At 47.0% G+C, this 15878-nt stretch overlaps 1 protein-coding gene across 1 annotated transcript in view; it reads right to left on the bottom strand.

Moving 5' to 3' along the window:
* The window catches only part of LOC128974721 (acrosin-like), a 75969-nt gene that overhangs the window by 56678 nt on the left and 3413 nt on the right, over positions 1-15878 (bottom strand). Inside the window, exon 5 of the mRNA XM_054391417.1 lies at positions 15357-15523. Coding sequence (XP_054247392.1) covers positions 15357-15523 — 167 coding nt within the window. The remainder of the gene's footprint in view (positions 1-15356; positions 15524-15878) is intronic.

Below are 15878 nucleotides of genomic sequence, written 5' to 3'. Positions count from 1 at the left end.
TGGGGTTAAACATCACACCCAGAGCATTTCAGATCATTTCCTCCTTAGCATGCAATAATGATTCTTCAGATGCTTGAGATCATATCTAAAATTAAATATTGGATACCGTGGTCCAGCCTTGTGGGAGATGGAATTATTTTTTTCCCTTGAAATCTGTGCTTATCAGACCCAGACATGCTTTATCCTTTACATGTGGTGTCACTGGATTCATCCCAAAATTACAGCACTGTGGTGAGCAACAGAAAGTTATTTCGTGTGGATTTATTCCATGCAATGATGCAAGCAAGCTCTGACCAGTTAAGCTGTAAAGCTTAGAAAAATAACAATTAAGGAAGAAAGCTTCATCTCCATGAGGACAGAGAAATACTAAGCTACATAGAACCATAGAATTGTCAGGGTTGGAAGGGACCTCAAGAATCATCCAGTCCCAACCCCCTGCCATGGGCAGGGACACCTCACACCACAGCAGGTTGCTCATAGCCACATCCAGCCTGGCTGCAAAAACTTCCAGGGATGAGGCTTCCACCACCTCCCTGGGCAACCTGTGCCAGTGTCTCACCACCCTCATGGGGAAGAATTTCTTCCTAACACCCAATCTGAATCTCCCCATTTCTACTTTTGTTGCATTCCCCCCAGTCCTACCATTCCCTGACACCTCAAAAAGTCCCTCCCCAGCTTTCTTGTAGCCCCCTTCAGATACATCTTGCTAAGCACATCACAAAAATAGGGGGAAAGAAAAACAAAAAGGTGATATGATGAGATGAGTCATTCTGGACACAGATACTGCAAAGGATGGGGAATTTAATTGCCTTGCAGTCAAAGAGTGAAAGCAGAGAGGAGGATATCTTCTGTTAGGCAGGAGGACAACTCCACTGCCAGTGATGGACTCCTAAAAACCGAAGGCTTCTGAAATACTTTGATCATTTGGAGATGCCTGCAGGAGGATTAATATGTGGAAAGAGAAGGTTCATATAGACTAACAATGGCAGAGTTCCCTCAAAGACTGACTTGAATGTCTACTTGAATCATAGAATGGTGGGAGTTGGAAGGAACCTCTAGAAACTGTCCAGTCCAACCCCCCTGCCAGAGCAGGAGCACCCAGGGCAGGTCACACAGGAACACATCCAGACAGGTCTCGAAAGTCTCCAGAGAAGGAAACTCCGCAACCTCTCTGGGAAGCCTGCTCCAGGGCTTCAGCACAGTAAGGTTTTTCCCCATGTTGAGGTGGAACGTCCTGTGTCCCAGTTTGTGTCCATTGCCCCTTGTCCTATCACAGCACACCACTGAGACCCTGGCCCCTGCTTCTTGACACCAGTCTTCAGATATTTATAAACATTGATAATATCTGTTCTCAGGCTGCTCTTCTCCAGGCTAACCAGCCCCAGGTGTCTCAGACTTTCCTCATCACACAGACATTCCAATTTTTTCACCATCCTCACAGCCTCCATTGGACTCTCTGTATTTAGCCCTGTCCCTCTTGAACTCGGGGGTCCAGAACTGGACAAAATGCTCCAGATGTGGTCTTACCAGGGCAGAGCAGAAGGAGAGGAGAACCTCCCTTGACCTACCACACCATATGAATAGGTAAGGTCTTACTATAAAACCTCCCAGTGAAATCCAAAGCAGAGTTATTTTGCCATTGCAGTTCTATAAAGATTTTGAAATCTCCTAAATTAGCTTTGCTTTTTTTTCCCCCCTCCTTTCACTTTATTGACAAAACAGAGAATTCTCCACAGAGAATGCTACCAGCAAAGACTGCTGAGTGAAATGTGATACATTTGAGGCCATTTCCCAGGTAAATAACTGAGGAAGATATCCAAACAGAATCAGCAAGTCATTAGCACACTCACAAGAAACCACCACTTTTACTAAAATCCTTTGTGGTGGTGGTGGTGTTGATAAAGTGAGGAAGGAAATGAGGAGCAGGGGGCTGAGAGAGTTCATGCAGGGGGTTTCACTTGAATTTAAGGAGAAATTTCTTTACTTTTGAGGGTGGCAGAGCACCATAGCAGGTTGTGCAGAGAGGTTGTGGAGCTCCTCTGGAGACTTTCAAAATCAGCTTGGATGTTATATATAGAGATAGAGATAGAGATAGAGATGGAGATAGGGATTAGAGATATAGAGATAGAGGTAGAGAGATAGGGAGAGAGAGAGAGAGAGAGAGTGATAGCGATAGAGATAAAGATGTATATAGAGATAGAGATGGAGATAGGGATTAGATATAGAGATAGAGATAGAGATAGAGATAGAGAGATAGGAATACAGATAAAGATGTTATATATAGAGATAGATATAGAGATAGAGATGGAGATAGAGACAATAGAGATGATAGAGATAATAGAGTGATAGAGATAGAGATAGAGATGATAGAGATAATAGAGGTAGAGATGATAGAGATACAAAAAGAAGACCTGATATCAAGGAACAAAAAGTTATTTGCAGTTCACATCGCATTTTCCAGGTGACAGGGGGAAATAAGAGGAATCACAACATGAGAAACCTCCCCCCACCCACCGCCCAGTGACAACCCCCGGTACAGAATCTTGTATTATCCTCACATCCTCCTCTAATAAATCCACAGGCAAACTGTCTGATCTCACGTTCCTTCCTATTGTCTTTGACTATCCAGACTTATTTGGTGTCACCCAAGTGGCTCTGGGATAATTGGAAGTTTGCTGTACCAGCATCTGAATTTTATTACTGTATATTAGGAATACAGATCCCTTGGCAGCCTTCTGTAATACATCAGCAAATAAAAGAAAAAAGATCATTTATAGCCCAAGAAGAAGAGGGTTTGTGCTCATCTTCCTCAAGACTGGCTTTGTATTTTTGGTGCTGAACAAATCCAGCCTGCACCGTACAGCAAACTGCTGGTGTCTGATCGTCAAGGAGGAAAGGGAGGTGGGGAGGGGGACGGGGGGGGGGGAGGGAAGGAATGTAGGAGTTTGTGTGAAAAACAGCGATTCTCTCACTCTGTCACCCTAAAAGTTATCTCCCCTCCTCTCTTTTGTGTTCTTCTTGTGTCTACAGAATAATATGGGCTCCCTCTGGTGACTAATTGAACACCTGCAAATTCCCAAAGCTTTGAATCCCAGGCTGAAGTCTGGCTGGACAAACACTCTGCTTGTGTGCAGGAGGAGGTGGAGGAGAAGACTGAGAGGGGATCTGGTCAACGTCTATCAATACCTGAGGGCTGGGTGTCAGGAACGAAGGGAACCATAGAACCAGAGAATCAAAGAATCACAGAATTGTTTTGGTTGGAGAAGACCTGGAAGGTCATCAAGCCTAACCTTCAACTTGTGTCCACTTGTGGGCTCCCCAGTTCAGGAGGGACAGGGATCTGCTGGAGAGAGTCCAAGGGAGGGCTGCAAGGATGATGAAGGGACTGCAGCACTGCCTGGGGAGGAGAGGCTGAGGGTCCTGGGGCTGTTTAGTCTGGAGAGGAGAAGAATGAGAGACATATTTATAAATGTTTGCAAATACCTGAGAGACATATTTATAAATGTTTATAGATATCTGAGGTCTGAGTGTCCAGAGGGAGGGGACAGGCTCTGCTCAGTTGCACCTTGGGCCAGGACAAGGGGCAATGGATATAAACTCCAGCACAGGAGGTTCCACCTCAACATAAGGAGAAACTTCTTCACTGTGAGGCTCACAGAGCCCTGGAGCAGGCTTCCCAGAGAGGTTGTGGAGTCTCCTTCTCTGGAGCCTTTCCAGCCCTGTCTGGATGTGTTCCTGTGTGCCCTGTACTGGATTCTGTGGTCCTGCTCCGGAAGGGGGGTTGGACTGGAAGATCTCCAGAGGTCCCTTCCAACCCCTAATATCCTGTGATCTGTGATCTTTCTCTGCTTCTATTCCATAAAATCCCTATGTTAAGCACCAAAGCCACGAGGCAGCCACCTCTTTTGTTCAGAACTCCAGGCCTGCAGTTTGTGTTCTGGTGTGCTCTAAACATGAAAGCCCACACGCTGGAGGTACACAACACAGGGCTGGAATCACAGAGGCACATGATGGCAATGAGCTTTCCAAACCTATTTTCTACTGAAAAAAAAAAAAAAAAAGAAAAAAAAAACTGAGCCAGGGATGGAAAAGAGACTTTTTCAGGGCTGTGCAAAAACGTGCTGCAGATTGCTGGAATGTTTCAGTAGAAGGCAGCCCTGCAGAGGATGACCCGGGAGTGCTGGTGGGCAGCAAGGCTGCTGCGAGCTAGTGATGTGTCCTCATGGCCAAGGAGGTCACTGGTCTCCTGGGGTGTATGGAGTGCGGCCAGGCAGGTTCTGGTTCTCCTCCCCCTCTATTCTGCCCTGGTGAGACCACACCAGGAGTACTGAGTCCAGTCCTGGGCTCCCCAGCACAAGAGGGACAGGGAACTACTGGAGAGAGTCCAACGGTGGCTACAGAGATGCTAAGGGGCCTGGAGCAGCTCTGTGAGGAGGAAAGGCTAAGAGCCCTGGGGCTGTTGAGCCTGGAAAAGAGCAGCCCCAGAAGGGATCTTCTTGATGCATATCAATGTCTAAAGGGCAGGAGTGCCCACTGACAGGACAAGGGCAATGGGCACAAAGTGGAGCTCAGGAGGTTCCATATGAACAGGATGAAAAACTTCTTTCCTGTGAGGGTGATAGAGCCCTGGAGCAGGCTGCCCAGAGAGGTAGTGCATTCTCCTTCTCTGGAGAGACTCCAGACCCACCTGGACATTGTGATCTTGTGAGAGAGGAGCAAGAGCTGAAAAGAGGATGTGGGAGGAGGCATGGTGGGGAAGGGCAAGATCCTGGGGACAGACTCTCTTCAGTGCTGCCCAGCACCAGGACAAGGACCGACAGCCACAAACTCAAACCCAGAAGGTTCCATCTGAACAGGAGGAAAAACTTTTTTTTCTGTGAGGTGGAGCAGGCTGCCCAGAGAGGCTGTTGGTTCTCTGGAGAGATTCCAAACCTACTTGGACACTGTGGGCTTGGACAATCTGCTGAGGGTGACCCTGCTTTAGCAGGGGGCTTGGACTGAATGATCTCCTTCCAACCCAAACTGTGCTGGGCTTCTGTGATTTTTGAGAACCATTCCAGAGATCTTTCTTACTGTATCAGCATTGTTACAACCTTCAACACATGGTTCATATGGGACCAGCTACCTGCCGTCATGTGCTTCATTCCCTCTTTTTCCTTAGGAGTTGCATAAAGCCTCCTAAAAGCACAGCAAGAGTTAACCTTATTTTGGGTTTCAGCCTCAGGAGTAGCAGTATGGAGCCTCATTCTACAATCTGCTTAGGTTTTTTTATAGCATCAACTTATCTTCTTCTACTTTTTTTTTTTCTTGTTGTTTTTTTGGGGTTTTTTTTTGCATTTGAAATTGCAATGGAACAGTAAATTTTCTCAGATCTCTCAGTCTCTCACACTGCCACTGTTTGGTCAAGTTAGAATGCTCCACATATAAATAATTTCCTGTAAGGATAATACACTTTTCATGGATGCAATGACTCAGATTACTATAATCTAACTTTAAAAAAACAGTTATATGATTTAGAAAATCTATCAAGTCACTTGCTTGGGAGTTAGTCTGCTTAAATCCCTTCCCAACCTCTCCCATTTCCCTCCTGTCTGCATTATTCCAGGGTTGTGGATTCAGTCACTATTTCAGCAAACCCAAAGGAATAAAACATTTCTTTACATTATCTTCAAGATCAAATGATGCTGATGCTGATTTTGCACCTCTGCTTTCGCACCTCTGCTTTCATCTTGTAGGCACAATGGTTGAGTGTGGGGCTTATGAGCTTTTATTTGTGAGCTACACTGGGTTAGTTAGTTAGTTAGTTAGTTACTTGGTTAATTAGTTAGTTAGTGAGTGAGTTAGCTAGCTAGCTACTTAGTTGGTCAGTTAGTTAGTTGGTTAACTAGTTGGTTATTTAGTGAGTGAGTGAGTGAGTTAGTTATATTACCTTAGGTGTTGGAAGGGATCTCCAGAGATCATCAAGTCCAACCCTCCCTGCCAGGGCTGGACTAGCTAGCTAGCTAGTTGGTCAGTTAGCTAGCTAGTTAGTTAGTTAGTAGTTGCTTAATTAGTTGGTTAGTTAGTGAGTTAGTTAATTAGTTAGTTAGTTATATTACTTTAGGTGTTGGAAGGGATCTCCAGAGATCACCAAGTCCAACCCTCCCTGCCAGAGCTGGACTACCTATCTAGCTAGTTAGTTAGTTAGTTGGTCAGTTAGTTAGCTAGTTAGTTAATTGGTTGGTTAGTTAATTGGTTAGTTAGTTAGTTAGCTAGTTAGTTAGTTAGTTAGTTAGTTAGTCAGTTATATTACTTTAGGAGTTGGAAGGGACCTCCAGAGACCATCAAGTCCAACCCCCTGTCAGAGCTGGACCATAGAATCCAGCACAGGTCACACAGGAACACATCCAGATAGTTCTTGGAAGCCTCCAGAGAAGGAGACTCCACAACCTCTCTTAAGAATGTTGCTATATTATTAGCTGTGGGGTCGTCTTCTCTCCACTCTTTCTCCAAGATTTCCCTGGGTGAGTTCATTGCTTTCTTAAAAATGCTGAAGCAGAAAATGGATGATTGCCATACATGAAAGGTCAGGGCTCTGCCTTCAAAAGGGAAGAGAAAGGGAGTAAGAGAGAGAGAGAGTGATGGGTTGGGAAAGCAACTAAACAAGCTGGGATGGAAATGAGAACACCCAAATGAAACAGAGACAAATGGATACAAACCAATATCCAACCCCAACCCTGATGGCAATTGGTCACCAGCACCACTGATGCTGTGGCAGAACTCACAGACTGGACTCAGCAGCAGGTGGGAACCAAATTCTGGAAGTGGATTCAAGAACACACAGAACAGGATCAAAGGCGGAGTGGACAGAGTCCTCCTTGGACAATGGCCATTGAAGAAGAGGCTTGACCCTAGTGACCCCTCAGCTTTCTCCTGAAGATGATGTCCATGGGGTGGAATCCCATATTGGTCAGTTTAGTGTCACCTGAACTGTCTGCTTCTCCCCATAGGTGCAGCCTTTTACTCTGCACCCCAAGGTGGCACAGAAGATGTGGCAGTGCCCTTGGTCTGCAGCCCAGCCCTTGGCAGGAACTGTCCCCATCAGCTTCTCACTGCTAGCAGCAGCCCCTGGCTGTGCAGCCCTGCCCTGAGCTGCAGAAAGTGCAGCACTGAGCAGAGGCTGAGCTGAGAAGTCACAGCACTGAGCAGAATCACTTCTGGTCTAGCTCAAAGCAGGACACCACATTAACTGTCTGGAGTGAAAAACTACTGGAAGTCCTATTTAGCTATTTCTGTATTTGAGAGGTCAGAACTGTAACCCTTGAAGAAAAACTGTGGATGGTTGGTTGTTTGTTTGTTTTTTCAACCTATAAGAATGAGACAAAGCAGAAAATCTTCCAGAATGCAGCACTTGAACAAGAGGTTAATCTGGGACCAACTCCACCGCTTGCCTGTGATGTAACACATGGCTATGACCACACTGGTCTCTTCTTATTGCTTCTGCAGCAGTTCTTTCTTCCATTGCTCCACTTTGAGGTTTGAGCTCCTAGGGGCCTGGAACATCTCTCATATGAGGAGAGAATGAGACCTGGAGCTGTTTAGCCTGGAGAAGAGGAGACTGAGGGGGGATCAATGCTTACAAATATCTAGGGGTGGGTGTAAGGAAGGTGGAGCCAGACTCTTCTCAGTGCTTCCCAGTGACAGGACAAGAGGTAATGAGCATAAACCTGAACATAGGAAGTTCCATCTAAACATGAGAAGGAACTTCTTTGCTGTGAGGGTGAACCAGGCTGCCCAGAGAGGTTTTGGAGTCTCCATCTCTGGAGACTTTTGAGTCCCACCTGGATGTGTTCCTGTGTGACCTTCTTTAGGTACTCCTGCTCTGGCAGGGGGGTTGGACTGGATGATCTTCAGAGGTCCCGTCCAACCCCTAACATTCTGTGATTCTGGAATTTGCTTAGCAACAAAGTATTTTGTTCTTAGCAATGGGAGAATAATTTGACAATCCATTCCATTTGCTTCCTTTCCTGCACCTGACTGTCAAGCTACTGATAAAATGTGTGTGCATAAAATTCAGGAGGGTTTACAGCAATAATTGCTGTATTTGCTGTTTCAAGGGAAAAACAAACAAACAAACCAACCAAAAAAATCCCAAACCAAACCAGACCCCTGTCTCTTTCTGAAAGATGCAACTGTTAATTTCTTTTGACAGCACAGATTGAGCTGCTCTTTCCACTGCTGTCACTGTTACTGCATGGCAAGGTGAGACTCAGTGGTTTAAAAGCACAATGAAATATTAGACTTGGCTGTGGGCTACCAACCTTCTTTCTCCTCTGCACTTTCCTTCTGTTGGTAAAATAGATCCCAGGAATTTTATTCCACATAAGCCAGTCCTCAGGCATTTGTAAGTGTAGGGGTCACAGGCTCACAGGATGTCAGGGGTTGGAAGGGACCTCTGGAGATCTTCCAGTCCAACCCCACTGCCAAAGCAGGACCACAGAATCCAGCACAGGGCACACAGGAACACATCCAGACAGGGCTGGAAAGGCTTTAGAGAAGGAGACTCCACAACCTCTCTGGGAAGCCTGCTCCAGGGCTCTGTGAGCCTCACAGTGAAGAAGTTCCTCCTCATGTTGAGGTGGAACCTCCTGTGCTGGAGTTTCCATCCATTGCCCCTTGTCCTATCCCAGGGCACAAGTGAGCAGAGCCTGTCCCCTCCCTCTGGACACTCAGACCTCAAATATTGATAAACATTTATAAATATGTCTCTCAGTCTTCTCCTCTCCAGACTGAACATCCCCAGGGCTCTCAGCCTCTCCTCCCCAGGCAGTGCTCCAGGCCCTTCAGCATGCTTGGATCACTCCCTTGGACAGCAGATCCCTGTCCCTCCTGAACTGGGGAGCCCAGAACTGGCTGCAATATTCCAGGGGAGGTCTCAGCAGGGCAGAGCAGAGGACGGGGAGAACCTCCCTGGCTCTGCTGGACACATTCCTCTGAATGCACCCAAGGATTAAAATTACCATCAGATACCAAAAGGATGGGACAGGGGAGGACATCTTGGCTAGGAATGTCTGTCTGTCTTTTTTTCTTAGGTAGATTAAAGGGTTTGCTTGTTGTTTTCAGAAACACATTTCAGACTTAGGGTTTTGCATTTCAAAGGGGACTGATGCCCTTTCTACATGACCTGGGTAAGAATAGCTTCATCAGCCAAGATCCTTAACAATCAGAGGCAGTGAAGAGCTGCAGCATCCTGTAACAGAAGAGTTGTGTGGCCTGATGTTATAATAACATGACAAGACTCCAGCAGAAGGAGGGCAGGCTCAGACAAAGACTCTCCAGGGACTCCATAGAATTGCTTTGATTGGAAAAGACCTCTAAGACCATCAAGTCCAACCACCAACCAAACAACACCGTGGCCATTAAACCATGTCCCACACTGCCTTGGCCACACAATTCTGGGACCTCCAGGGATAGTGACTCCATCACCTCCCTGGGTATGCTCTTAGGAGTACTTTGTTGTTCCACATTGTTTAAGTTCATGTCAGTGTAAAGTCTCAAGACTTTTGTACCCTGGTTTGAAGGGCAGCACTCAGGCTAAGCTTTTCTCCCAGTCCCAATGTCTGTCCTGACCTCCACCTAAGCCCCTTCAGCTTTCCCAGCCCACCCTGTGAAGGAAGGCCTTGCTTCCTGCAGGATTTTCAGAATCTCTGAACTCACCAGGAACTCCATATCAGAGCATCACAGTCTCACAATACATTAGAGGTTGGAAGGGACCTCAAGAGATCATCAGGTCCAACCCCCCTGCCAGAGCAGGGTCACTTAGGGTAGTCTGCACAGGAATGCATCCAGGTGGGGTTGGAAAGTCCAACAGAGAGGTATGAGGATGATGAAGGGACTTGAACATCTCTCCTATGAAGAGAGACTGAGAGCCCTGGGACTGTTCAGTCTGGAGAAGAGAAGGCTGAGAGGGGATCTGATCAATGTCTATCAATACCTGAGGGGTGGCTGTCAGGATGAAGGTGCCAGGCTCTTTTTGGTGGTGCCCAGTGATAAGACAAGGAACACTGGATCCATGCTGGAACACAGAAGGTTCCATATCAAAATAAGGAGAAACTTCTGTGGTGTGAGAGTGCTGAAGGCCTGGGCAGGCTGCCCAGAGAGGTTGTGGAGTCTCCTTCTGTGGAGACTTTCAGGATGTCCTCCTGTATGAGCTGCCCTGGGTGATCCTATTTTGGCAGGGGGGTTGGACTCAATGATTTCTGGAGCTCCCTTCCAACTCCTAACATTCTGTGATTCTGTGCTGATGGTTAGACCTCTTTGGAGGAGCTAGCCTGATCCTTACCTCAAAGTCTAGCATGCATAATCCCCACACAAGGCAAGGGCTACTGAGCTAATCAGTAACAAATCTTCCCAGATTTCTTTTTTTTTTTCCTTTTTTTTTTCTTCCCTTTTTTAATATTGTTTCCTCAGGAGGGACTTCAAAAGCAGAAAATGCATTTAAATCATTATCATGAAATCAAAGAAAGGGTAGAAATTCATTTGCTACACAGAAGTCTTGGAAAAAGCTCTCTTGAGGCACCAGAAGAGAATGAATAGTAAGAATGTAAACATTTCTCATTTAACTGAGTTTAAGATTGTTGGAGGGGTTTTGTTTGGGGGAGTTTGTGTTTTTTTTTTCTTTGTTTGATTGTTTTTTCTGTGGGACTAATTTAGATTCATAGAATCCTTTTGGTTGGAAGAGAGCTTCAAGATCATTGAGCCCAACCTTTCAAAACTGTTTTGGTATTTATTCCAATCCATCTTGCAGTTTGAATGGGATCCTGCAAATCCATTTTTCAGTTTGAATGGGATCCTGCAAAGGTATACCCAGCCTTAAGGGATAGCTTTGTAGGATCCCATTCAAACTGACCCAAAGTTGAATTAATTTGGAAGCCTTTTTTTTTGGGGGGGAGGGGGGATGGTGGGGAGGTGGCATGTGGAATCCTCATACCTTTGCCTACCTGGGCTTTGAGTCTGGAATTTTTTTTGGGGGGGGGGGGGGGGGGGGAGGGAAGACAATCTGCCTTCTTTTTGGTGTCACTTTGAGGATCCTTCATTCTTTGTATCCTGATCACTGCTTCCTTCTTCAAAAGAGCTGAGGGGATGAATAGAGTGGGAAGTGCTGAGAATAATACTGAAGTTTGGAGATGGAACTGAGTCTGAAGGGAAGAAAAAAAAGTATTACCTTCTTTCATCTATTTTTTTGTTGTTATTGTTGTTACTGGCATAATTCCCATAGGGATGGTGTGTGCAGCCTCATTAGCTGAAGGAATTTGTTAATGCAGGTGCCATGGTATGAGAGCTGCCTTTATTCTCCTGAAAGGGAGCCCAGGAGCAGCTGCAACATTCAGAGAGTTTACTCTTCCTTGCATTATCTTCTGAGATTGCTTTCAGCATAACAAAACTGGCAGGAGCTGAAGCTGCTTCCTAGATGTCCAAAACTTCCTTGCTTTTTCTATAGCCCAGAAGGCCAACCATATTCTGGGCTCCATCCAAAGCAGTGTGACCAGTAAGAGGAGGGAAGGGATTCTGCCCCTCTGCTCTGCTCTGTTGAGGACACACCTGGAGCACTGTGTCCAGTTCTTGGTCCCCTAACACAAGAAGGACACAAAACTGATGGGAGTTGGTCCAGAGGAGATCTACTGGAGGCTCTCCTCTGGCTGGAGAACTTCCCCTATGGGGATGGGATGGTTTAAAACTGTCTTTAATTTTTCCTTGCAAAGTTAAGCAGAGAAGGTGAAGGAATGTAAATAAGTCACTCTTGGGTGTAAGAAAGCCAAATAATGATTGTTCTAAACACTTCCATTGGAGAGAGAGAAATGTTTAGGAACTACTACTCAAAACAAGGCTGGGGCAGTCGGGGTCTGAGCTCTCAGCTTGCTTGCTGGGCTGTCTGTCTGCTTCTTCTTCTCTTCTGGATGAAGATAACACACTGACCTTGACAAGCTCAGTCTAACAGCCTCTCTGCTTCTTGACTCTCTGCCTTCTGACAGAGGGGTCTGGGGGGAGTCCTTCTGGTTGGGGAGGAGGCCCCTTGGGAAAGGCCCCTTGGGGGAAGCAAAGGGAGCTTGGTTGTGCTTTTCTGTTGATTGTACCTATTTGTAAATGTTGTGAACAGTGTCTATTTGTACAGATTCATTGCATTCCATCATAGATTGTAGATTTGCTTGCAAATACAGCTTGCATTTGCTTCCAGACTGAGCTAGGCTGGGTATTGTCAGTGTGGGACAGGGATTTCAGCTCTTACACTGTTACAGGGGACAAGCTGGGAGAGTTGGGGCTGTTCAGCCTGGAGAAGAGCTTAGAGCAACCTTCCAGCACCTGAAGGGAGCCTACAAGAAAGCCAGAAATGGACTTTTGACAAGGGCTTGTAGTGATAGGGCAAGAGGGAATGGATTTGAGGTGGAAGAGGGCAGATTTAAACTGGAGAACAGGAATAAATTCTTTAGAGTGAGGGTGGTGAGACACTGGAACTGGTTGCCCAGGAGGTTGTGGATGTCCCCTTCCTGGAGGTGTTCAAGGCAAGGTTGGATGAGGCCTTGAGCAACCTGGGCTGGTGGAAAGTGTCCTTGGTGATGGCAAGGGGTTCAGAACTAGATCATCCTTAAGGTCCCTTCCAGCCCAAGCCATTCTATGAATCTATGAATCTATATAGTACAGTTGAGAGCATGCTTTGAAGCTTCATTTTGAGTAGCTCAGGCATTGGTTTTTAAAGCATTGACCTTCTTGCTTACCACTTCTTGAAAACATCATTTCTTTTGGGGCTTCTTGTGAAGTTTTATAATCAACTCCCTATCCTCTTTACAATATAAGCATATTCAAATGACTGAATATTTACATTGTAATGAAACAGAAAATGACAACAAGGCTCCAAGAGATCAATGATTCTAACCACTCCACAAAACATTAAGACAATGAAAGCCCTGCTGTAGGCTGGATGCCTTTGTCAGTGCAAATGTGGGAGCTCACAACTGAAGGCTAAAGGCTCTTTCATACCTTTTTTCCCCCTTTACCCAGAAGTTCTGCATTGCCATGGTCAATCCACATCTTTGTGCAGTCAAGAGTTTTCCTTTTGTAAACTCGTGCCCCACTTTGTTAAGAGAAAGGAAAAAAATGAAAGAAAGACAGAAAGAGATCTCCTAGGGGCAAGTTGTACTAAACTGAGCACTTCCATTTCTAAAGCAAGCAATAAAAAAAAAAAAAAAAATCAAGGGTAATTTTTACTCCAAACATGAAATACTTGAACTTGCTAAAGGTTTCTTTTTCCTCTGAAATGCTGTCAGAGGGAGGTGTGTTTGTACCAGCCCTGTAAAGTACAGGTTGGGGTTTTTTTCTGTGTCAGTTCAGTTTTGCATTAGCACTGAGTTTCAAACTCACCATTGTTGGGCAATCATGCAGTCATAGAATTGCTCTAAGTTGGGAAAGACCTTCTACATCCTCCAGTCCAGCCACTCTCTAACTCTGCCAAGGCTGCTGCTAACCCATGGCCCTCAGCACCACATCTCTGCCTCTTTGAAACATCTCCAGGAATGGGGACTCAACCCCTTCCTGGGGAGACAGTACCAGTGATTGAGAACCCTTTCAGTCAAGAAATTTCTTCTCATATCCAACCCTCCCCTGGTGCAACGTGAGGCCATTTCCTCTCCTACTATTACTTGTTACTGGGGAGAAGAGACCACCTGGCTCCAACCTCCTTTCAGAGAGCTGTAGAGAGTCAGAAGGTCTTCCCTCAGCCTCCTCTTCTCCAAATTAAACAACCCCAGTTCCCCCCGCTGGTCCTCACCAGACCTGTTCTCCAGAGCCTTCAGGAGCTGCACTGCCCTTCTTTGGACCCACTCCAGACTGGCAGGATTTGGATGGTAGGATTTGGAAGGGACCTCTAGAGATCAGCCTAGTCCAACCCCTCTACCAGAGCAGGTTCACCTAGAGCAGGTTGCTCAGGATGGTGTCCAGGCATGTTTTGATTGACTCCAGAGATGGAGGCTCCTCCACCCCTCCAGGCAGCCTGTTCCAGTGCTCTACCATTCTCAAAGTAAAGAATTTCCTCCTCATGTTTAGCTGGAACTTCCTATGTTCAAGTTTGAGTGCATTGCCCCTTGTCTTGCCAATGGGCACCACTGCAAGAGACTGAGCCCTCCTTCTGGAACCTCACTCTTCAGATATCTATAAGCATTCCTGAGAACCTCCCCTCATTTCTCTCTTCTCTAGGCTAAAGAGCCCCAAGTGTCTCAGGCTTTCCTCATAAGAGAGATGTTCTAACCTTGGCAAGAGAAGACAGAGAGGGAGAACATAGCTCCATGCACAACAAGGCTCTGCTGAGGTCCTAGAGCTCCAGCAGCTTTTCTGTGAGGTGAGGCTCTCTGCCATCTCTGCACAATGTTGTCAGGTGTGTGAAAGAGGAATGTTCCAGTGCAGGCTTTTGGGTGCTTTGGGACAGGTCTATCCTCAGCAGTAGGACCATGGGCCAGTCCTTTCCTCCTCCTGGAGCTCTGTAATCAGGTGCTGGGGTTCCTGGACCTGGGTACACACAGCCACCAGAGTGCTGACTGCTGACAGCCAGGACTGCTGGAAGAGCAGGACCCAGTCTGCAGCCTGGCACCCAGGTGCTGGCATGTGGCCACACCCCAACCACTAGGAGAACCTCAACATTTGTGTGAGCATTCAGAGAAGTGAGGCATGCAGCTGGCACTGCCCCATCAGTCCAGCCTGCCCAAGTCCCTCTGGGGAGCCTCCTTGCCCTCAAACAGATCAATACACCCAGCTTGGCATCCTCCATAGACTTACTGAGGGTGCACTCTACCTCCTCATCAAGATCATTGATGTTAAACAGAAGTGCTCCCAATACTGATCCCTCAGGAATGCCACTTGGGATAGACTGCCACCTGGATTTTACTCCATTCACCACCACTCTTTGGACCCACCTGTGCAGCCATTGTTTTACCCAGCAGAGTGCACAGCTATCCAAGCCATCTGCAGCCATTTGTTTTTCCATGACAATGCACTGAGAAATGTTGTCAAAAGCTTTATTTCTAGAGCTAAGAGAAATTCAGCATTCCTGTGAGCATCTCAACAAGAAGAGGAAGCAGGGGTGGAACAGAGCAGGACATGGATGTTGATGTTGCAAGCTCTAGCTCATCAGGAATTGCCCCAGAAGGAAATGGTGGTGGTTCCCAGCAGAATTCCCAGGCCCAACTCATTCTGCTGCTCACACCTCATTCTCCTGCAGGGCAGGGCTAAAGTTCATCCAGCCCAAGGGCGTTGGGGCTGGCCGCTCAGTGGGTGTTGAGACCATCAGAGAAGGGCTCCGTGGCTGTGCTGTTGCAGTCCCCCTTACATACGGGTATAGTCCCATCTGGACCAGAATCCACCTGTAGAAGTGCTGGGTGGAGGTGTAGATGCCAGGCTTCCTTACTCTGGCACAGCCTGTTCCCCAGCTGGTCACCCCCACCAGCCAGAAGTAGTCAGCGTTTTTGGCCTGGCACACCAGAGGACCACCACTGTCACCCTGCAGTGGAGGAGAGAGGCTTCAGGTGGGGCTGGGTGGCCTTGGTCAGCTCTGGGGCCAGCTTCTTCTTTCTCTATGGCAGCACCTTCCAGAACTGGATCCATGCCCAGCAAGGCTCTGCTCAGGTGCTGGAGTTTCAGGATCTTGTCTGGGAGGGGGTGGTGGATGTGTGAGGTGAGGCTTTTGGCCATCTCTGCTCACTGGTGATCCAGGGCTGGGATGTGGAGCTATGGGCTGCCAGCAGCAGGGGCTGGGCTTTGTGGGCACAGTGCCAGGTGACTGGGGACAAGGGTGGCACAGGGCAAGACCCCACAGCTGGGGAAGGGCATGGGAGCCCCAGGAGTGGTGGGGAGCC

This window comes from Indicator indicator, chromosome 23, assembly GCF_027791375.1.
Source record: "Indicator indicator isolate 239-I01 chromosome 23, UM_Iind_1.1, whole genome shotgun sequence".
Lineage (NCBI taxonomy): Eukaryota > Metazoa > Chordata > Aves > Piciformes > Indicatoridae > Indicator > Indicator indicator.
Note: the sequence above shows the minus strand (reverse complement) of the source record. Positions and strands in the feature narration are given on the sequence as shown.